The sequence below is a fragment of the Branchiostoma floridae genome, chromosome 8 (assembly GCF_000003815.2).
Source record: "Branchiostoma floridae strain S238N-H82 chromosome 8, Bfl_VNyyK, whole genome shotgun sequence".
NCBI classification, from domain to species: Eukaryota; Metazoa; Chordata; class Leptocardii; order Amphioxiformes; family Branchiostomatidae; genus Branchiostoma; species Branchiostoma floridae.
In genome coordinates, this window is record NC_049986.1 from 445,529 (window position 1) to 468,597 (window position 23,069).

Genomic DNA, 23,069 nt, shown 5'->3' on the forward strand with positions numbered 1-23,069 from the left:
TAAACCATTTTCTCACTTGACCTTCCTTTCCACAACAGGTACTTCTCAAATCCACGCCTTGTAAAGATAGGCTCTTGACACACATGCATACCCACACCATAGTCACTGCACCATGGCACAACTAAAACATATCCATCTTGGCAATGGTGAAAAACGGAAGAGAATAAAAGGAATTGGACAGAAAAGAAGAAAAAAAATCCCAACACAGTGATGCAAGATTTTCTCAACCTGATTGATAAGTATACATGCGTGTTTGTTTAACCTATATGACATGGCACCCGCAAACTAATAAACAACGTGTCAGCAAAAATAACATCTATGTTTTGCTATCACAACCTGTCATCAATAGTACAAGTCTGGTGAACAGATGCTGATCAGGCAAAGACCTGAGTGTCAGAAAAAGGGGTCGATTTCTTGAGTTACACATTTTCCTCAATTAATGGTGTAAACGGAGCCCAGATTTTCATACAATATATTTCAGACTTTCAATCATTACCTAAGGTATGTATGTATATGCTAAAAATAATGCCAATCCTCCAACACCTGCTTGACTTATTCTCTTCCAAAGATACAACAGAGTCGCCTACTGCAGTTCTAAACAAGCCGCAAGGGGACTCAAACTCACTCCCTGCACAGAGACGTATCCATTTCTCAAAACTAATTAACCTGGCACTTGAAGAATATCTTACCTCCAACTTTGAACCTCCGCTACAGTACCGTAACTCGCCGCCAATAGGCCCATTGTTGAATAGGCCCTTCCTTTTTCCAACCCCTACCTATTCACTAAATGTCATGCAAAACCATCCGCAACATCTCGAGTTATGCTGTCCGCAAACACACGAACACACACCCTCGGCCCGCTGCAGTACGGACGGAAAGTGCTACGCCAACCATTGTATAGAGACACAACATCTCGCCATAACCTCAAATATAGCCTTGTTGGCGAAGGTAATAATTCCCAATTCCCAGATCATGGTAAGTTTACCACCTCTGGAATAGCGATTGCATCATTGGCGTTACGACCAAATTAAGCTGTTTCGTGGGACAGTATATTTAATGTTAGAAAACAAGGCGTTTTCAGCAGACAACGACCACATCGACCAGTTTAGTGGGCAGTATATCTTTCGAAAGGTCAGCAGAGAATGGAGAAAATTGTTGTCGAAGTAGCATGGTTCAGTGAACAAGTAGGGCATGGTTACATAAATACACCAAAATGCAAATGTGAGTTGTTTTATCACATGTTAGGAACAGAATGACTGATTAAGGTCCCGATTTCACTATATAGATTTCACAATGTTCATATCATACCGGCCCTGGTACTAAAATTCGCCACTTGGAACGATCAGGAACTCACTAGGTCTTTCAACACACCTGTGCTTTGGACCAGTCCGTACTCCATGCCTACGGCAATCTCCAGCTGCAGGTGTTGGGAGATCTTAACTTTTGATCAGGCATATTTCATATCAGCCCGATCTTACCACAGTTGATATCAGCGAAGTCTAAGTAATATTTCTATCGCGTCCCTTTCAGCAATGTGTTGATAAGACAGACTCGTTTCACTTGGTCATATGGTTCTACTATGAAAGTTGTACGTGAAACATTGCTGTAATGGATTAACTTTGGCAATTGCTGATTTAAAAAAAAAATCTATGAAAGCTCCGATGGTACAAAAATCGTCATTTGGGGTTGTGGCGCATAGACTAAACCTGGGTACCAGTCAAGACATCAAATGGAGGGTGGTCAAACCCCCTTTCATAACCTCTTTATTGTGTGGAAGAGCCAGGATGAGACTTGGCACGCCCACGCATCTATGTCGAATCCCGTCACCAATGGCTGCACATTTGTATAATTGCTTGGCGAGAAAAGATAAATTGAGCCCCATCCGCTCACCTGCAGAAGACCCGAGAAGAACAGTCCCCAGACGCCAATCTCACCGTGATCGGCCTGAAAAAACCTAGGTACGTAACATTATCTTAGTAACTCAACGACATTGTAACGTGTGTTATATTCGCAGCTGAACTAACCGTTTTGATTAATTAACGGTTAATGACCCGCCTCGATGTGTATATCATATGGTGTCATAACGTCTGATCCTTTGCTATAACCACCGAATGAAGCCACCAAGTGAGCGATGACGAGGAACAGGCGGGTCATTAACGTTATTACCATATAGCCTACCCAAACAAAGCGACAAATTCAAACTGGCTTTTAAAGGAGAAGGAGCAGACAAACTTAAGCTCATTTTCACATATTTTTGTAGATTCTACCCTAAACTTCAACTCATTCAATTAAAACTACGCCGAACATCCTCACTTCCCTGTTCTTAACAATTTAAATCTCCATAGGCGAAAAACTGTGTTCTGATACCTTATTGATAGCCAAATCGGTCAGGTCGTTGACTCCATTTCTCGAGTTTGGGGCATTCCATTATGCGTTTAGGGGGCATGGTTCAACGGAGTCTGAGTATGTAGCTGCAAAGTTGGTGTGTTATAGCAGCTATATGGATATTATTACAAATACAGATACAGTAGTACAAAACCTTGACAGAAGGAAATTCCTACCTAATGGTATCCGAAATAAAATGTACATTTAATGGGTTAAATCAGGCGTATAATATGAACTTTGACCCATACTATGTATCCCCGCCCAGATGATAGACAAGACCGAAGGACAAAGCTCAAGCTGCCAGAATCGCCGTCCCAATTTACGTGCAGAAACACAGGTAAGACCTTAAAGTGTGTTTTGTAGAATGAAGACCTTTGACTTCGACCACAATATTACGTTAATAATTTGTAGGCGTTTCCTAATATAAACTCCCTGTGGAGCATTTAGGACAACGTGCTACACAAAAATGGACTGAAGAAGGATACTTCTATTTTCAGTTGACCTAAATACTAGTAATCTTTTGTGTGAATGTCTCAGCAAAGAGGTTATTGTGTGTCCAGGGACACCTGAAAACAGGTCACAACCTGATTGTTATGATATAATAAGATGAAAAAAATCAAGGATTAAATAGAGAAATATTTGTTAACACCACGAAAGTACAGTGACTTTCGTAAGGTCCATAACAACTACTTACAGTACAACTAAAACTTTACATTATATGGCTCTACGGCTTAAAAATCGTGGATATATTTGCCTGCTTGTCCTTAAAAAAGGTTATCGCCTCCCAGAATGTAGTTGAATTTATCTATCGAAAAGAGAGTAGCAAATTCTTTAGAGCAAGCGGAAAGAAATGTGGAACAGCTCTGTGCGGTTATCATTATATCGTGAACAATCCTACACATAGTAGGTAATGCATGTACTCAGGTATATCAACTTTTTGTCCTGTACAGATTTTATCTAATGCACACGCATTCAATGCGTAAATGTTTCGTCTTGAAGTGTACATGTACTGTCCTGCGCTTCATAGGTTTTGTCTGATCTCTCTCAATGCAAATCAGGGTGTCTAATCCCCCTTTTTTGTTATCAAACAGAACCTTTCGAACCTGTTTTATCGGTACGCAAACACCTGCAGGGCACATTTTGGCATTTAGATTTCCTATTCTTAACAATGGGAACCATGGCAGAAAATGGCTGTTAAAAATCACCTACCTGAGTTTTAATACATGAAAAACTCCCATTGGCGTGGATTTCCGGCCTCTAAAGTGTAATTTGACGACAAAACAAGAAAAAAAACTTGTAGGAATGATTACGTTATACGGGATCAAAATATAAGTGTTGACCCTGTTCTCTGCCGAAACACCTAACTTGTAGAACCTACTGCAACCACAAATATTACTTAAATCTTCTTCTTTAACACAATAGCGAGGTTACAATCCTTACCTGTAATATGCACCTCCAAAATGAAAAAAAAATCCCAGTAAAATTACTACATGCACTTTTGCCAAGGGTCCCTAATCATTTTCAGTTTAAAGTAAGCCATCTGCGAATGTCCGGAAATTCCAAAATTTCCCCGCCAACTTACTATTGTATTAAATGTATTTGCTTCAGCACCTGGATTATGTTTATCACAAAAAAATCAGAAGTCACAAAACATGTCATTGACAGCTTAGTTTATAGTTTATCAGCCAACAAACTAAAACTGTCATCTTTTCGCATCGTGTTTATTAGTTCTTTTCTCTAGTCTTGCAGGATCTAGAGTTTGACCAACATGGCGACCAGAGCCGGATCTCATCTGAAACAAACGGAGGGAGAGGAGGGACAGGATTCTCCCCGTACCCACAAGTGCAGCTATTGTGACAAGGAGTTCTGCTTAAAAAGTAGGCTCATACTACACCTGCAAACTCACACTGGTGAGAAATCATACCAGTGTGATGATTGCGGGAAACGGTTTAGTCAGCTGGGTCATCTGAAGGGCCACATGAGAACTCACACCGGAGAGAGACCGTATAGATGTGAGGAGTGCAGCAAACAGTTCAATAGACTTGGTACCCTGAAAATACACATGAGAAATCACACGGGTGAGAAGCCGTATAGATGTGAGGCATGCAGCAAGCAGTTCAGTAGGTTTGGTACCCTGAAAATACACATACGTACTCACACTGGTGAGAGACCATACCAGTGTGATGATTGCGGGAAACGGTTTAGTCAGCAATCTAATCTGGAGGACCACATGAGAACTCACACCGGTGAGAGACCGTACGAGTGTGAATATTGCAACAAGTGCTTCAGTCAATCAGCTCATCTAAAAAAACACATGCGGACCCACACAGGCAAAACCCTCTACAGGTGTGAGGCATGCTGCAAGCAGTTCAGTACCCTTGGTATCCTTAATAAACACATGAGAACTCACACGGGTCAGAAACCGTATAGATGTGACGCATGCAGCAAGCAGTTTAGTGATCTGTCTGGTCTAAAGAAACACATGTGGACTCACACGGGTGAGAAACCGTACTCATGTGAGGAGTGCAGCAAGCAGTTCAGTGACCCGAGTCGTCTAAAAGTACACATGCGGACTCACACAGGGGAAACCCCATACAGATGCGAGCAGTGCAGCAAACAGTTCACTCAGTTCCCCAATCTTAAGAGACACATACGGACTCACACCGGTGAAAAACCGTACAAGTGTGAGGAGTGCAGCAAACAGTTCATTCAGTTGTCGCATCTAAAGAGTCATATGCGGACTCACACTGGCGAGACACCGTACAGGTGTGAGAAGTGCAACAAAAGCTATCGTCATTCACGTAGTCTACGTGCGCACATGGAAACTCACATCAGTGAAAGTCTGTGAATACATGTGTGACGATTACACGAACATATTCTTACACATTAGAAAAAAAATTACATCTTAAGCTCGATTGGTCTATTTTTTCTTGGCAAAGGTGGGCTATTATTTACCGCTACTTTATTCAGCCGTGTACTCACTACATGGCTCCACTGTCAAAAAAACGGGAACTGAATTACAGCATAGTAGTTACTATCGTCACGTCACGTACTTGATTGGAACTAGCAGCGTTGTTAAACAACGGCCGTGGAATATGTTGTAAGATTAGAATAGAGCAGTGCTATACTTGAGAAAATGTTGGAACAGTTTTTACCCCCCCCCCCCTCATAAAAACGTCAGTGAATCAGCCCCTGTTCAGATAGAATTAGAGTTTAATATAGGTGATGAAGGTAGTATAAACCGACATATGTTAGAAGATAAAACTGGTGTTCTTCCTGTGGGAGGTGTTGTGAGTTTAGTGTAGAATAGTGCTATATACAGAGAAAAGTATAGAGAAAAACAGTTGGTAAGGTATTGCCCCCTAAGATTAGTGAACCAGCCCCGGTTTAGCGAGGGGAGAAACTGGGGGAAAGTAGGTCAGACAGAGTCTGGATTGGAGATCCAGATGAGAGAGACTGGAAAGATCTTGGAGAGAAGTGGCAAATAAAAAGGATTGTGGACTGCACGTATCGTCTCGACTTCATTTAATCTAATGAACCTATAACACGTACAAAGTAGCTAGCCTCCATCGCAGGCTCTCTGGGGCCATTTTTAGGCCCATTTAACACTTTAACTGCCCATTTCTTTTCGTACTGAGTCGCCAATTGCCAACCGTCGCTGATTACTAGTAGTAGTAGTTACTGTAGTAGATGCCCAGTAGACAGTACGGAAAACAGAAAACGGCTGATTAATACTATTATATTAAAGAAGGGAAACTAGTACATGTGTACAAAGTCTATCGTTAATGCTAATTCTCATGGTCAACACTAATGACGAGGAAGCTTTTCAGGAAGCCACGCCTTCTGTGCACCACTTACGGTTCAAATCTCCAAACGGATCAGACGGTGGGTTCAGAGTTCGAACATTTTGGTTGTGTGACCGGAGGGTAACCACCGGCGACAGACCTTTAGTTTTGTCAGTGTAACGCGCGTCCGCATTTGTATCTGTATGGTCCCGTTGCCGCATTCGTATTCGCTGGCAGGTCCTCTGCACTGAGTTGAACGGTGGTGCACGTTGTTGTTTTTTCGCGGCAGCTGTTTTTATCATGAATGTAAAAAATTCACAATTCACGCCCTACGCCATCCAGTAAAGTGGCCCAGGTATTCGTTATGATCGCGCGTTACGTCTTGTGGTAATTGGATATCGCCAAGCAGATGATGACGACAGGAATTTGACAACAGCTCTGCCATCTCGTTCCGGCTTTACGTTTCTAGTATTGATGTTGGTTTGACATATGTAGCATACTATAATTATACATTAACATTTTGCACGGTTGACAGTCATATGCATGTTATGGTTAAAACGTGTTTGACCCTTGGGATCGTGTTTTTTTCGCGGTAGCTGTTTTCATTATCGATGTAATAATTTGAGAAATCGCCCCTATTTCCATGGTATTGTGGAGCAGTTGACCTATAGGACGTGTGATCTGGTAATTACTTATCTCAAAGCATATATGTGGTTATGTGCATGTCGTGTAGTCAGTTGTTCACAGCTCTCAATGTCCCGGCTGTTAATTTGGGGGCAACTTTTTAAAATGGTGTGCGTCTCAGGTATCCATTGTGAAGCTGTGTGGTTGTTTGCATTTGGTGTCGTTCGATTCTTCGTCGTTCCGATAAGACGCTGATTTTGCTGTTGATGCGTACAGGACTGTGTTTCAAATTTGGCAGTGATAGGTATGTTAGCTTTTTAATTATAAGTAAGTTTTTGGTATAAGTCGATGTGATGTGTTCTGTATGCGATATAAACACCGAATCATGCACCACAGAAAACATCACAATCAACATAAACCATAATGAGGTCACAGAGTTACCTACGGTCACTTGTTTCATATTGATATAAGTAAGTAGAACAGGTCACCAGACTTATTTATTACATCGATGTGGCCTTTGGAGGGGGAAACACAGAAATTATGATTTTCATGCATCTCATCATGAAGTGCAGACGCAAGACGAACTCCACCATAAAGCACAGCACCAAGATGGTTGGACGGAAGGCGCTGGTTTGGTTCCTTCTTGTCTTCAGTCACCTACTTCTCGTGCCAGAAGCGGTCCAACGATGCCCAGACGACTGTTTTACTAGAGTGGCCTTTTCTTGTCGCTGCCCCAATCCAAATGGGAAGGGTTCGTCCTGTAGCTGGGTTGGGCATGGAGGAACATACGTCTTTCCCGTGTGTCTTGACGCTATACCAGCCGATTTCCCAAGAGAAACCCAAACAGTCTTCATCGAACATCTCTCTTCTTCGACGCTCCTTAAGCAATCTTTGTATCACCTTCGTCTCGAACATCTGAGTATCCGAAAGTCGAATGTTTCAGCTATACAGCCAAGAGCTTTCCGAGGTCTACCATACTTAGGTCATCTTTACCTTCCTGACAACCGCATCTCCCGGCTAGGTAAGTCAGAAGGACATTTCGTTTTGCAGTGTTTGTAACCTGCCATAGTAAATTTGGACCAACAGAGTAGATTCAGCAAGTCAAGGTCCTCTCACATATGACGTAAAAAGTACAGATCATAGCATGGGATTTCTAAAAGCTCGTTTCTTCGGAAGGTGTATCGAGACATGGCGAATATGTTGCTTAAAGTTATTGATACATTAGAAGTCGCTTAATTGCACGGCCTATTTGCCAGTATATTTCGTGCAATTATCCGGCCGCTGCAATAATGCGAAGTTATATAGCTGGACCGCACTGTTTTGGGATTTAGGATTCCGTGGACTTAACAGAAGTGTGCGTTTTTTTTTATTTGACGCAATGGGTACAATTTAAGATGACATCAAATATGATGAGTATATTCATATTTTATATTCCTACCCTGGGAAAACGCAGACTCCTTCGAGGCACGCAAGGCCTAGTTTACCGATCCCTACCACACGCGCGCACGGGACACCCCCCGCCCAACACCCGCTGGCCCGACGAACCAGCTGGCCTCAACTATCGCTTTGCTTTAGTTGGGGACCGGTGTGACAGCGATCTCGCCCCCCCCGCGATCTCGCCCCCCCGGGGGGCGAGATCGCTAGCGTTTTCGCCCCCCTCTGGTGTTTTCGCCCCCCCCCTCCAATCCCAGCGTTTTCGCCCCCCCTAGAGATATCCTTCCCGTTTTCTAGAGTATTCGGTTGAATCTTAATCCTATTGCTGTGATAATGATTAGTACTGTCTTGTTACCTACTTTTGTATATATATATATATATATATATATATATATATATATATATATATACTTTTGTATATATATACTTTTGTATATATATACTTATAGATATAGGGATTACAAGGGAAATATATATACTTTTGTATATATATACTTATAGATATATACTTATAGATATATGTATATATACTTTTGTATATATTTACCTACTTTTTTACATAGCCTTAAGATACTTAACTTGCAGCTTGTTACTGCATATTAATCGAGCTACCTGGAACAATATGGTACTTGGATGTAACGTATATAGTGTGTTACCTGGTATCTATATATACGTGACACCTTAGTATGTTAAGATGAGATACAGTACCTGTGAAGCCGATCCTACCTGGTTGGGTCCAAGCACACTTTGCATTGAAATAGAACAGATACATTTTTGTTGTGAATTTGTGGTGACTTTTATTAACATCACGAAAGTATATTAACATATGCATATCAACACACCTGTTGCTGAGTTGTAACAAAACTGGTAAATATTTGCCAATCAGCACAGAGGTATACACCCCCACCTGTCTATGAGTTGAAACAAATTGTGCTGTTCAAAACTAACAGTTTTGACAGTCTCACACTAAACCAGCCCTGCAGTTCAAAAAAGATAGCCTTCCTGTGCGAAGGTAACAAGCTGCTAGGGGACCCAAACATACACCACTTGCTGTCGGCCCCATGTGCTATCTAACGCTAAAAATTAAAAAGCATGACAACAGCACGTCCATAACTCGAGATATCCATATCGGAAGTTCCGCTGCAATAACAAGCCGCTAGGAGGCACAAAATGCAGGCGGTCTTGAGTGATGGCGCTTTTCCACAAATACACACAGAATTCGAAACGCTACCCAAAATATAAAGTGAAGCTTCTTGGCGAAGGTAACAATAGGAACAATGCAGTCGTAGATTCGAGCAAAACTGCACAGTGCAGTGTGGTGATTAGGGTCTCAGACATGAAGTAAAGATATTGAACGTAGCGTATGGGGTTAACACTTTCCTCTTTGAGCCCAAATTGAGGATATTTGCATCATTCTCGGAGCGAACCTAGTATTAAAAGTTTGTATCCATTATCTTTAAGATTATTTGTAAACCTTATATAATACTTGTACAGTAACTTTTATACTTATCATCTTGTAAAAATGATGCGGAATAGAACGTATGGTATACAGAATATTTTGCACAATGGTTCTGTACCTGTGTTTGTTGGTTAGTCTGTCGACCAAAATAGCATAATGGATCCTATACTTATATCACGTCAATGGACGTCATTGTTGGCTGACGAAATGATTTCATTCTCAAATATATTTCATAACTAATTATTTTTCATAGATAACAACATGTGCTAATTACAGATACATGTATGTAATTTGCTTGTGTCACTGAAACAGAACTTCCCTTTTTCTTTTTACCTTCACATACCATGATATAAGGGATAAGTGGCATGGGCCATGCGAAATGACATGCAAAAATGCAAATTAGCACATAATGTGCATGATTCAGGAGACGAATATGTAATTCTAGTGTTTCCATGTTGTGACTTTAATACACGTAATCTATGTAATTTAAAGGTTATGGAAGGTGAAACATATCAGATAATGATTATGAAAATGAGATTCTGATTTGCATAATTAATGTCAAAGTACAAAAATTCTAAAGTGCAATGTGCAAATTAATTGTGCACCACTATGTATAGATTGTGCAAATGCGCAAGTCATTTTCTTAATTCAGGACAAAATGTCATCATAAAATGCAGCTAAACGAAAGTATCTGCACACGTGTTAACTTAAACGTGTCAATTACAGCTTCATTTGCATAATGAATGAGACTAGATGACACTATAAATCTGCAAGAGCTAAAAATATTTAATGGAGGTATGATGTGATTTGTACGAAGCAAAAGTAATGTAACTTATAGGTTTATTGGAGATGCAAATCACTAGAAGGATGCAAATCACTGGAAATCCCTAGCGATTTCGCCCCAAGAGGGTAAGGGGGGGGGCGAAAACACTAGCGATTTCGCCCGGGGGGGGGGGGGACGATATCACTAGCGAATTCGCCCCGGGGGGGGGGCGATATCACTAGCGATTTCGCCCCGGTGGGGGGCGATATCACTAGCGATTTCGCCCCGGGAGGGGGGCGAAATCACCCGAGGGGGGCGAGATGGGGGGGCGAAATCGCTAGTGATCCTGCCCCGGGGGGGGCGAAAACACTAGTGATTTTGCCCCCGGGGGGGCGATATCACGGGGGGGCGAGAACGCTGTCACACCGGCGTAAGTGGGGCCAGCTGGTAGTGGTGGGGCGGGTGCATAGAGGCGGGAGGGCGCGCGTTAGGCAGGGGATCGGTAACGTCAACTCCTATTTGCGAAGCTTCTCGAGCTGGTTTCCCAGGGTAGAGGAATCCAGGTGTAGGTATATCAGTAGTTACACGGTATCAGAAGACGTATAAAAACTCAACACCACCTACCTAAAAAAGCAAGTACGATGTCACACCACATTCCTAAGTATCTAGTGTTTCTCCCCTCAGAAGCGGATACTTTCCTCGGGCTTGTGAAGTTACATATGCTGATCCTGGAGAAGTACAGGATTTCCATCGTGTCCCAACATGCCTTCCGTGGTCTACACCTGCTTAAACACCTGCGATTGTCTCACAACCGCCTGACGTCAGTGCCCGTTGACGCGCTTCTACGACCCGAATCATTGTGGATGGCAGACCTGCAGATGAATCACATCACTAAGATCGACAGGGATGTCGTGCATTTGTCGCGAAACCAGCGCTTGAGTCTTCAGATCGGACACAACAAGCTGAGGTGTGACAAGAATCTAACATGGTTCGCCTGCGCCCTGTCTTACCTGACGTTCATTTCTCAGCACGACGTTCTGAGGTGCGCATTTCCTCCTGAACTCTCGGGAACCAGCCTAACTGCCATGAGAAAATATCTCTGCCAAACCAGCACGGAGAGGCCGCAGCGAGGGTCCAAACCCTTCAGCGAACCGTCTCTGACACCAACTTCAACGATAATGGAGTCAACAAGTCCTCAAATCTTCAACACCCATCCGTACACCGACACCATCCCAACTGAGGGCTATACAGAAATGCCGCAAACCATGTCAGTCATTGAGCGCACGACACTGATGGACTATGCCATTACTAATGAGGGAAATCCCTTCATCAATGAGGATGTCAATATCACCTCCATCATTGCCATGGTCGGCGCTGTTGTCCTGTCGATAACAGCAGCTGTTTACTTCATCTTCAAACTCTGTAGTGGAACAGATCTGCCTCACGAACAAGCTTCATCCACTGAAACGGAGACTCATAATATCCAGCCGTACGCAGTGGCCTATGCCGACTCGGCAGAACTACGAGGATCGGACGGAAGCTCAGCCACAAGCGGAAGAAACATCCCTGGTCGTCACAGAATCCCAGAAAGGAGCAAATACATGATTACATGAATACAGGATTAAAATATAAACATGTCGGACAGCATCGATATACTAATGTCAACATCAATTCAAAAGTCGAAAAAGAAGACTGTGAAAACAAAAATAAAGAATCTTTTGTTCGGCATTCAATACTCTGTGTTTGTCATTTGTTTTACCTTCCAGACCACTTCATAATGAAGGTAATTTTTTTGGCCAATTTTTTTTCGGACGCTCGCGAAAACGTTAAAACAGGCCGGAGCATAACCTCTGCTTGGAGAGTAGTTGCGTGTGCGTTTGCGTGCATGTGTTTGACGCACAAGGACAGCCTTAAGCTTTACATCCTGCAATTTGGAAGTAGGACGACGCTTAGATGGCTACAGAAAACCAGACTAAGGAACAATAATCACGGCAAGGAGTCATTCAACCTAACATTATGGCTGACTGCTGCGTCACAATGCCGAGTCTGGCGCAAAATTTCTATCTTTATACGAATTCCTTCCAGGGTTCGAGGGACTGAACTGATACGTGGCTACGTAGCTACAGGTATTTATGGAAATATGGCCATAACTACAAATAACTTTTATGGATTCTGAAGCTCCGAATGGAATACTCCGAATTCAAACATAACCCAACAGTGCAAAAAATAGGTAACTTTAAAAATGATGACTAAATTTTCAAAATAGAGATTTCAAATATTGTATGATAGTACCTAAGACTACACTCAAGGCTACCAAGGTACTGCGTATCTGCAATTACTCATGACAAGCTCTACATCTAAGTAAACACCCATGGCTACCAAAGTACTAATAGTAGTGTCACTTAATAACTAAGTTATAAACTCAAGGCTTCCACACAACATATTTCCTAATTTTCTTTATATCTTGACCATCTCTTTTGGGAACAAAAATTTATTGTTTTCATTTCAAAATCGGGGGGAAATAGAACAATGCGCGTGTAGATGCCGTCCATGATTTAACCTAGCACAACCTAACCAAAAACTAAAACTAAATCAAAGCCTAAGTAACATTTCCACTCATTAGACTTGCATAGAGGATGTCTATCCACTGACCTAGTTGCCTGTTGGTGCTTAGGCCATGTTGATTTGATTATATGGATGACATCCTCTGGGAACTCCAAAATTGATGCGAGCGAGCGAATAAAAAAAAAGTTTGGCCAAAAAAAAAAGTTGGCTTCAGTATGAAATCAATGTGGCCAGGAAGGTTGAACATAGGACTACAGACACATGGTATGCTATACCAACAGTTAGATGTTGCGACCAGTACATCATACGAGTGCAAAACATTTTTTTCTTCTTGGACCAATCCGAAAAAAACAAACCTGAAAAAAAAGTCAGACGAACGGGTTTCGCCAATTGCAAAATGGACACAATATGTCGGCGGGTGTTTGGGGTCTCACCGGGCCAAGAAGACAACAAAAGCGAAGTGAGTCGAGGTTATAGTCACTTGTACCAAGTTTCTGCAGTCAAAGGTAGAGACTAAAATGCCAGTGGTAGTCCAATAATCCTCCAAAGAGATTCCTTTGTAGCAAAATTGACCAATTACCATTGTTTTGAGTATTGTCAGTTATCAAGTTTCCACAGACAATCAGGTTCAGGTTCAGGTGGGATAGGCGGCGCTTTTACAGCAGCCCCACCTTACTTTAGCTCCTGCACTTCTCAGGCCCAAAAAGTGTGTTCCTAGTGCAGAAAGTTACCATCGAGGGGGAATCTACAAGGAGAAACGAGTAGTTAGGGGTTTTCCAACTTTTGACTCTCCCTTTGAAGCGTTTTCGCCTTAATTGACGGAGATTTTCGACATGATCCTGGAGTGACGCCGACCGTGGGGAGGGAAGATACTACAAGACAAAGGAATTCCCCATATTCCACCCTGCTAGGCAGCGTCCTAAGGAGCGTTGTCCTTGGATACCAGAGTACATCATCCTGACCATGGCAAGTTTGAACAATCTCCATACGCTTTAACGTATACGTCATGTTTGGATCGGGAAAATCGGACAAACCAGCAACGTTTTACCTGTTTGTTTGTGTATGCTGCGTGGCGGGGTTACTCCAGGTCACACCGAACATAATGTCTTTAAAGCAGCTGGTCTACTCGTCGACAACTCTTCGAGCCCTGCGATCATACAGTAAACTTACACATGCAGTAAAACGTTCTCTCATCGATTGTGGTATCAAAAGAGTTTTCCATGCGAGAGGATGTCGAGGGGGAAGAAACTTGGCTCGTCAGATCACCACCCGAGTTACGAACCGAATTAACCCCGTTAACAACAACAATGACACATGGCGAAGGACACGCAATCGGGTTATCTGTGAAGTAAAGCCCAAGAAAGACACAACTCATGTCACACAAGCTACAACTCCCTCTGTATGCCTGTGCAACCCCAGATCTCTCGTCAACAAGCTGGACGAGTACCAAAGCTACCTGTCAGACCACCGTGTGGATATTGGTGTAGTGGCTGAATCATGGTTCTCCCCAACAATCCCTGAGTCCTGTCTTTTTATTGAAGGGTATACACTCTTCTCCAAGTGCCGTACAACAAGAAGAGGCGGAGGGGTGGCCGTGTACGTAAGGGATTCCATACCTGCTGGACTGGTACCAGATATTACTGTTCCTCCTGAGCTAGAGTGTATATGGGTGTCAGTAAGACCGAGACGTCTGCCCAGAGGGGTGTCACAAGTTGTCGTGGGCGCCGTCTACAACCCGCCATCCTCACCTCACCAGGAACTGCTACTAGAACACCTCGTCTCTGTCACAGATGACATACGAACACGTAACCCTGATGCCGGAATAATTCTGTTGGGAGACTTCAACCACCTGGATATAGGTCAACTCTGCAACGGAAACAACCTATCCCAGGTCGTGAAAGAACCAACGAGAGGACAGGCTATGTTAGACCTGATTATCACCAATCTAGAGAAACACTACAAAATTCCCCAAGTATGCAGCCCTTTGGGTTTGAGTGATCACAGCACGGTTTTGTGGGAACCGCAAATAACAAGGAAAGAGAACTTTACCAAGTGCAAGACAGTGAGACCTATCCGCGACTCTGACCGCCGAGACTTTGGCCAATGGATATGTTCTCAATCCTGGGATGAAGTGTACACATCCCCTACCTGTGCCAGCAAAGCCGCGACGTTCTACACAACAATGGAAGATGCTATAAACAAGTTCTTCCCAACCAAGCAGGTGACAATGCACAACAATGACAAGCCGTGGTTAAAACCAGAGATCAAGGACATGATTCGTCGACGACAGAAGGCATTCTCAGAAAACAAGACTGCCTTATGGAAATACCTGCGTAACAAGGTGAACAGAGAAGTAAAAAAGGCGCGTAAGTCTTTCTACCGGGACAGGATACAAAACCTTAAGGTAGACAGTCCGGCGGATTGGTACAGAGAGATAAAGACCATCCTGAATATACAGCAGTCAGAGCTCTCACTCAACATCCCCGGTCAAGACGAAGCAGACAACACTTTCATCGCAAACCACATCAACAAGAAGTTTGCAGAGGTGGCACAGGGAAGACCGCCCCTGGATCTGGAACAGTTACCAGCATACAGGCCCGTCAAGTCATGTCCACCTGAGGTAAACGTGTGGGATACCTACAACCGTCTGCGCAAACTGAAGGCCGGCAAGGCGTCAGGGCCAGACCAGTTGAGTGCTAGAATCCTGAAGGAATTCGCATGTGAAATAAGTGGTCCGGTCACGGACATTATGAATGCTTCTTTCAAGGAAGGCTACGTCCCACAGGTATGGAAAGACGCCACAGTAGTGCCCTTACCCAAGTCACAACCTCCATCAGTCGACAAACTCAGACCAGTCTCTCTCACATCTCAACTCGCCAAGGTCACCGAGTCCTTCGTTTCGAACTGGATTATGGAGGACATAAGTGCGTCACTGGACCAGCAGCAGTTTGGTTGCCTGAGAGGCCGCTCTACAACACTGTATCTGGTCAGCTTGATAGACTTCCTCTGTAGGGAATCTGAAAAGGCCAAGAACATTTGCACAATGGTTATGACAGACTTTTCGAAAGCCTTTGATAGAATAGACCACACTTTAGCCATTCAGAAGCTGTTACGACTCGGAGTCCGGGGGGAACTAATCCCGTGGGTCTGCGACTTTCTAACCCAGCGGCGGCAAAGAGTTCGCTATGGAGGCCAACTCTCTGACTGGGAGGTACTGACCTGTTCAGTGCCACAAGGGACGCTCCTAAGTCCGTTAATTTTTCTAGTGGTGTTTGATGACGCTATGAGGGACGCACTGATTAATCAGTGGAAATATGTTGATGACCTGTCCATGGCAGAATCGCGCCACTACCTTGAACCATCATCAATGCAGAATGAACTGGACGGTTTCACTGACTGGTCTCGCAATAACCACATGTTACTTAACCCAGATAAATGTCAAGTCATCACTTTCTGCTTTATGAAATGTCCACCCCCGCCGCCAGTACTCACCATTAATGTATTACCCCTCGAGGTTGTGCCAATCACGCTTCTGTTGGGGGTGTGGCTTCAGAAAGACTTGAAATGGGAGACGCAGGTCACCAGAATGATAGGGAAAGCTAACGGTCGGCTTTTCTTCTTGCGGAAGCTTAAACATTTCAACCTACCCACTCAGGACCTTGTCACCATTTTCACATCGTTTGTGCGACCAGTTCTGGAGTATTGCGCGCCAGTTTGGCATCCGGGCCTCACCAGTGCACAGTCGGACAGGCTTGAAGCAGTACAGCGGAGAGCTGTTCGGACAATACTTGGCAGGCGCTTCACTAACTACGAACAAGCCAGGATGAACTTAAACATTCCACTGCTGTCGGACCGCAGGCGAGAGCTGTGTTTTAAGTTCGGAACGTACTTGGAAAGACACAGACCGTCATTGCTGCCACCGAAGGGATCGGACTATCACAACAGATCAACCAGAAACTGTGACAAATACCGACATGTCAAATGTAGGACAGACAGACTAAGAAACTCGCCGATCCCCTACGTTGTGCGCCTTTTGAATGCCTAATGACCTTATCTCTAAGGATATCTGTTGTGTCTAAAAGTGTTGATACACGCACTTAATTTGATTTTATTAATGTCAGAATTTTAATTGTTATTTAAATGTTGTTAAACGATATAATTGATGATACAGATGTTTTAATTTTCTAGAATAAGCTCTGGCTGGACAAGAATTATTTGTATGATATCCGCAATTCAGCCAAACAGGCTGCGAGTGATTTCTTTTACCAATAAACCATTCATCATCATCATCATCAGGTCCGGACCTGGAAATGATCCTCTGGACCTGAACGGGACCTATCCTGAATTTACTGGTACAAACCGTACATGGTCCAATAATTCTTTTTTTTCTTTCTGTCCTTTCACATCTTATTCTTTGACTTAAGATTTATTTTGGCATTCTATGGCATCAGTTATCTGTTTTCTGATACTTTTTTTTCAATCTACGGAATATTTGTGCTCATTTTACAGCTGCTTTGCACAATTTACTGTGTGGTCCAAAATTTTCTTTTTTTTGGAAATGGCCGAAAATTGGTGCGAGCGCGGATGTCATCCATATAATCAAATCAACGTGGCCTTATATACAATGCAGTTCAGTTCAGTTCAGGTCGTCCTCATACGAGGTGCCATTAACAATGCGGTAGTGGGAAATAAACATATTTGACATTATTACGAGACATGTTGGACACTGGTCGTTGGATGCTCTCTTTGCCCCCGATAGATCTCCATGGAGATTAGGTTCGAATAGTGTCCATGAGATTCGTCGGATACAGGTCCAAGGTTCAGGTATAAGGTAGAAGTATTTTAATACAAATTTACAAGTTTGATGGTTTAGATCCGCCATATATAAGATAGAATCTAGTGCACACCCATTAGAAGTTTCGTTACAATACGACCATACGTTAAAAAGTTACACGAATATACGCGTGTTTTCTACTAACAAGAATCGTCACACATGCCGTAATTGACACGAGTTATTGCCGTATTTCAACCAGGTCACGGTTGTTACCTCAGATAAGTCGAAAGGTCAACAGCAACTGACATCTAAAAGAGACCTAGAGTATGGGAAAGATTAAACATCGCCATCACATACCCATAGACGACAGAAACTGCAAAACCGCGCATTGTTCCTATCAGTGTGTATTACACAAGCACGATTGTCTGAAATAACAGGAAGCCCTCATTTGCACATGTGTCAGTAACGAGTCCTGATTGGTCAGACCGTTTTGGATTTGCATAACAGTCAAACTTGTCTGTCTGGTATGTCTGGAGCTTTCGGAGTAGACCCGTACACACTTCTGTGTCCAAATCCAAGCAAGAGAGCTGTATGTATCTCTTTGTCTTATTAGGAAAGGGACTCATTACCGCCAGTATTCACAAGGTACTGTTGTCTTTATTTCTATCCTCTAGTCTGTCGACTGCCCTTGTTTAGTAATAGTGTACCAACCGTTTCGTTCAGTATATAATTCACTCGCTCACACAAAGAAATAGCCTCTGCTTGACTCCACATGTCGCTAGAAAATTGTAAACATTGGCGAAATTGACAGGTAACACATTATGTCATATGTCTCTAACTGTAGGTTTTGTCCGGCTTATTCACCTGGTATGTTGTCTATTTGACAAATTTCTAGTATTTTCTGGTGACATGTGGAGCTTAGTAGAAGCAAGGAGTTTTATAAAAAGCTTTTTAAAAAGCCTTCAAAAAAGCTTCTTGGTAGAAGCTAACAAATGGAAACAGTGTGTATTTGCCTCAGTACGATGTTTTGTGTCCGTCGGTGACCTTTCAAAATCACTGACCGATAGAAAAAGGCTAAATATCCGTCATCTCCAAGCAGATTTATATACGTATACCGGACGCAGGGCTGTATCTAAAGAGCCAAACTGTGTCTAACTCACTCCGGAGATGTTGAACTACCTGTAACATCCATGACCTTTGACCGCTGTTAGGTTAGACCATACGAGAGGTGGGGCTTGCATACACTAACTTGTTAGTCAAGCCCTGATTGGTTGAGGCTGGTGGGAGCAGTCCTATCATTGACTAAGTAGATATTCTATTGTTATGTTAGTTTAGCTTAGGAGGGGCAATTGCCTGCTCGGTCAGTTTGAGACCTTGGAGTCAGGTATGTGAACGTGTTATATAGTCCCTCTGTAGCATGTAAGGTTGTGTAGTTTGTAGTGTAATACTTTGATTATGGAGTCAGGTATGTGAACGTGTTATATAGTCCCTCTGTAGCATGTAAGGTTGTGTAGTTTGTAGTTTAATACTTTGGTTATGGAGTCAGGTATGTGAACGTGTTAGATAGTCCCTCTGTTGCATGTAATGTTGTGTACTTTGTATTGTAACACTTTGATTATGGAGTCAGGTATGTGAACGTGTTAGATAGTCCCTCTGTGGCATGTAAGGTTGTGTAGTTTGTAGTGTAATACTTTAATTATGGAGTCAGGTATGTGAACGTGTTAGATAGTCCCTCTGTAGCATGTAAGGTTGTGTAGTTTGTAGTGTAATACTTTAATTATGGAGTCAGGTATGTGAACGTGTTAGATAGTCCCTCTGTGGCATGTAAGGTTGTGTAGTTTGTAGTGTAATACTTTGATTATGGATTCAGGTATGTGAACGTGTTAGATAGTCCCTCTGTAGCATGTAAGGTTGTGTAGTTTGTAGTGTAATACGATTATCCTGTCGAAGTTCCACAATCATATGAGCAAGTTCCGTAACATCTATTATCATAATACCGGCACGTTTACGACGATTTCTCTAGCCATACTGATTTGACAAATTGTCAACGCATCATTTTCTCCAGTTACATGTTGCTATTATAGCTTACACTTGCCACTTCTTCTGTGTAACTTTTCTGCCACTCTTGTCCTGCTAAAAGCGTAATATTGTAATTGTAACACGCCGCGGAATTACACGGCGAACAGGCGAGTGGTTGGGAGGGGGTAAAAAATACCGCCAGGAAGAAACAATGCACAATTAACTGTCGCTTGTTCCTTTATACATTCTCTGATGTTCCTGTCATGTCGGCTTACGTTCAATTCTGCCCATTCAGCCGTAGATCCGGGCGATAATGCAACGGTTCTTCACACTATTACACGAGTGGTAGGTCACCAACAGAAATTCAAGATTGCTGTTGAATTATGTTCGTCTTGTGTCGTGAGCATGTGTAATTATGATCTACAAATCTGGCAATGAATGTGACAGTGTGTTCGTCCCACGACGAACTGCCTGTCCCGAAAAAGATACTGAAAACTTTTGTTTTGGCCTTGTTGTCTTCGAATGCATTGTTATCGATGCTTTGTGAATGATATATTGGACACATAGATGTCTGAAGTGTGCAGATGTCTGAAGTGAGCATACCTCAGAAATAACTATTGTTGCATGTGTAGATCTCTTTAAATTCCATTATTTTTGATCAGCCGGTATAACTCTTACTGCCGGTATTATGCCAATGTATGTTAGATAATACAGCGAACAAAACGCAATGATACTGGGGAACGGAAGGTAAACAATTTTGACAGAATTCCAAGTGGCGTGTCAGAAAACGAGTCGTATTTCAAGAAAGGATGACTTTGATACAAGTAGCAGGTTTGGGGACCAAAAACAGAACACAAAACTGACCCCAAAAAATCCATGCCTTGTGCATATGGTTATTGGCATACATTTTTCGTTTAAATCTTTCAGCAAACAGCCCGACCGGGAATCGGGTAGGAAATTACCGTTGGCGGCATAACCCATATAAATATATAACCATGCAGATGTTTGGGTTGAGGATTGTATTATTTCAATATTTTCTGACTGCAGGGTCTCGGCTCTCCTTGAAAGATAAAAGCCAACACTGCTGCAAGTTTACGAAGATAACTAATTAATTTCAAGGCTATTTTAATCATGTAGAGAATATCATTACATCAAACAATGCCTTTTGGACAGAAGCTGCAATAATTTTCATATTCCTATTCCTGCAGTGTCAGAGACCTACTCAACATGGCGACCCCGGCTGTATCTCATCTGAAACAAGAGGAGCCACTTCCGAGTACACACAAGTGTGACGAGCGCGGTAAGGAGTTTAGTCAACTTATTTACTTCAAGAGACACGTGCGTACTCACACGGATGAAAAACCTTTTAGTTGCGGGAATTGCGGGAAACAGTTTAGTATGCCGAGTCATCTGAAGATACACATGCGGACTCATACCGGCGAGAAGCCCTATAGGTGCGATGAATGCAGCAAACAGTTCAGTCAGCTGTGTAGTCTGAAGAGGCACATGCGGACTCATACCGGTGAGAAGCCTTTTAGGTGCGATGAATGTTGCAAACAGTTTAGCTTGCTGGGTTCCCTGGAGAAGCACATGCGGACTCACACCGGTGAGAAACCTTACAGATGTGCGGAGTGCGGCAGACAGTTCAGTCAGCTTGGTGACATGAAGAGACATATAAAGACTCACACCGGTGAGAAGTCCTATAAGTGCGAAGAATGTAGCAAACGGTTTACTGAGCTGAGTCAACTGAAAAGGCATATGCGGACTCACACTGGTGAGAAACCTTACAAATGTGAGGAGTGCGATAGGCAGTTCAGTCACCTGGGTAATCTGAAGAGTCATATGCAGATTCACACAAGTGAGAAGCCCTATAGGTGCGATGAATGCAACAAACAGTTCCGTGTCGTCGGTTATCTGAAGAGTCATATGCGGACTCACACTGGTGAGAAACCATACAAATGTGAGGAGTGCAGCAAACAGTTTAGTCAGCTGTGTAATCTGAAGTTACATTTGCGAACTCACACAGGTGAGAAGCCATACAAAAGTGAGAAGTGCAGCAAGCAGTTCAGTGTGCTGAGTAATCTAAAGACACATTTGCGAACTCACACCGGCGAAAAGCCATACAGATGTGAGAAGTGCAGCATGGTGTGCTGGGTTCTATGAAGAGGCACATGTGGACTCACACCAGTGAGAAGCCCTATAGTTGCAAAGAATACAGTAAACAGTTCGTGTGCTCGACTCTCTGAAGGATCACATGCGAACACATACTGGGGAAAACCTTACAGGTGTGAGAAGTGTAGCAGACAGTTCAGGTGTTTGGGTCATCTGAAGAGCCATATGCGGACTCACACAGGTGAGACCATACAGTACTCAGGAGCTTGCGTCAGTCAAACTGTCTCCGGAGCCACATGCGAACCCACAGCAATGAAAGTTCATAGCTAACGTTTCCGATGTGAAAGTTACAGGCAAGTTCTGCATCAGGGGTAATAGGAAGAGACAAGCAGCGAAGAGGAAGCCACAAACCAACGTTCGCGCATGTGTATGTTTTAGCCACTGATGCAAGTTCGATGCTTCGTTGTATAATTTAAAGACTGGACTGACATTTACTATACTATTGATATACTGCTGACATTTGGAGACGTTTACGTATATTCATAATCTGTTGGCATCACAGATTCCCTTAACCAATGTAACGGGAGGTGCCCCAAGACGGTACGCTTTTTCTTGCGCTCAAACTCATGGCGCTCCATCGCTAGTTGCCTGAGAGTGGTCAAATTTTGATGACTGGATCTTTTACACGTAGATTTGAACAACATACTTGAATAAGAAATGCATTCATGTGGTTCATGAATCTTTCGCGCTGCGTGTTACAAGCGGCAAACACTGTGAGACAATTTCGTGTATGTAACCTTCCAATTTTGTGCTACGCTGGACAGTGTGCCTAACTTGGTACGCTTTTTTACATTTTGCTCTCTTCAGAAGTAAGTGGTAAATTTAAGTACACAGAAAAAAAAATTAATAGTATGATATTTTAGTTTTCTTTGGACAGTAAAATCGTGACTGTATGTACTTCTTGTCTCACATGAGGAAGGCTATACCTAGAACAATCCAGCTGATGTTTTTACGGGCAATGGGCTGAATGCACTGATTGTGAATGCCCGACTAAAAAAAAAACATTGCGAAAAAAGGACACCGCCAACATCAACAAAACTGTCTGATTATATGAAAATATCATCTACATCTCTCTATCAAGTCTTATTT

At 42.9% G+C, this 23,069-nt stretch overlaps 2 protein-coding genes across 3 annotated transcripts in view; both read left to right on the forward strand.

Annotated features, from left to right (window-relative positions):
• The window catches only part of LOC118420490 (zinc finger protein 235-like), a 252,038-nt gene extending 246,154 nt beyond the window's left edge, over positions 1-5,884 (forward strand). The window contains exons 1-2 of one of the 2 annotated variants that reach the window (XM_035827321.1): positions 2,654-2,722; positions 4,127-5,884. In XM_035827321.1, coding sequence (XP_035683214.1) covers positions 4,154-5,233 — 1,080 coding nt within the window. In that variant the 5' untranslated portion in view covers positions 2,654-2,722; positions 4,127-4,153 and the 3' untranslated portion in view covers positions 5,234-5,884. Of the gene's footprint in view, positions 1-2,653; positions 2,723-4,126 lie in introns of those variants that run through there. The other variant, XM_035827322.1, reaches the window with a different exon arrangement.
• A 12,506-nt stretch (positions 5,885-18,390) lies between these two features.
• On the forward strand, positions 18,391-22,497 carry LOC118420508 (zinc finger protein 782-like). The gene is made up of 2 exons (XM_035827346.1): positions 18,391-18,434; positions 21,017-22,497. The coding sequence occupies exon 2, from the start codon at positions 21,036-21,038 to the stop codon at positions 21,969-21,971; it is 936 nt and encodes a 311-aa protein (XP_035683239.1). The 5' UTR covers positions 18,391-18,434; positions 21,017-21,035; the 3' UTR covers positions 21,972-22,497.
• The last annotated feature ends 572 nt before the right edge of the window (positions 22,498-23,069 follow it).

Bases quoted from the DNA above. Each gene is read 5' to 3' on its own strand.
- LOC118420508 (XM_035827346.1), top strand. From the start codon at position 21,036: ATGGCGACCCCGGCTGTATCTCATCTGAAACAAGAGGAGCCACTTCCG.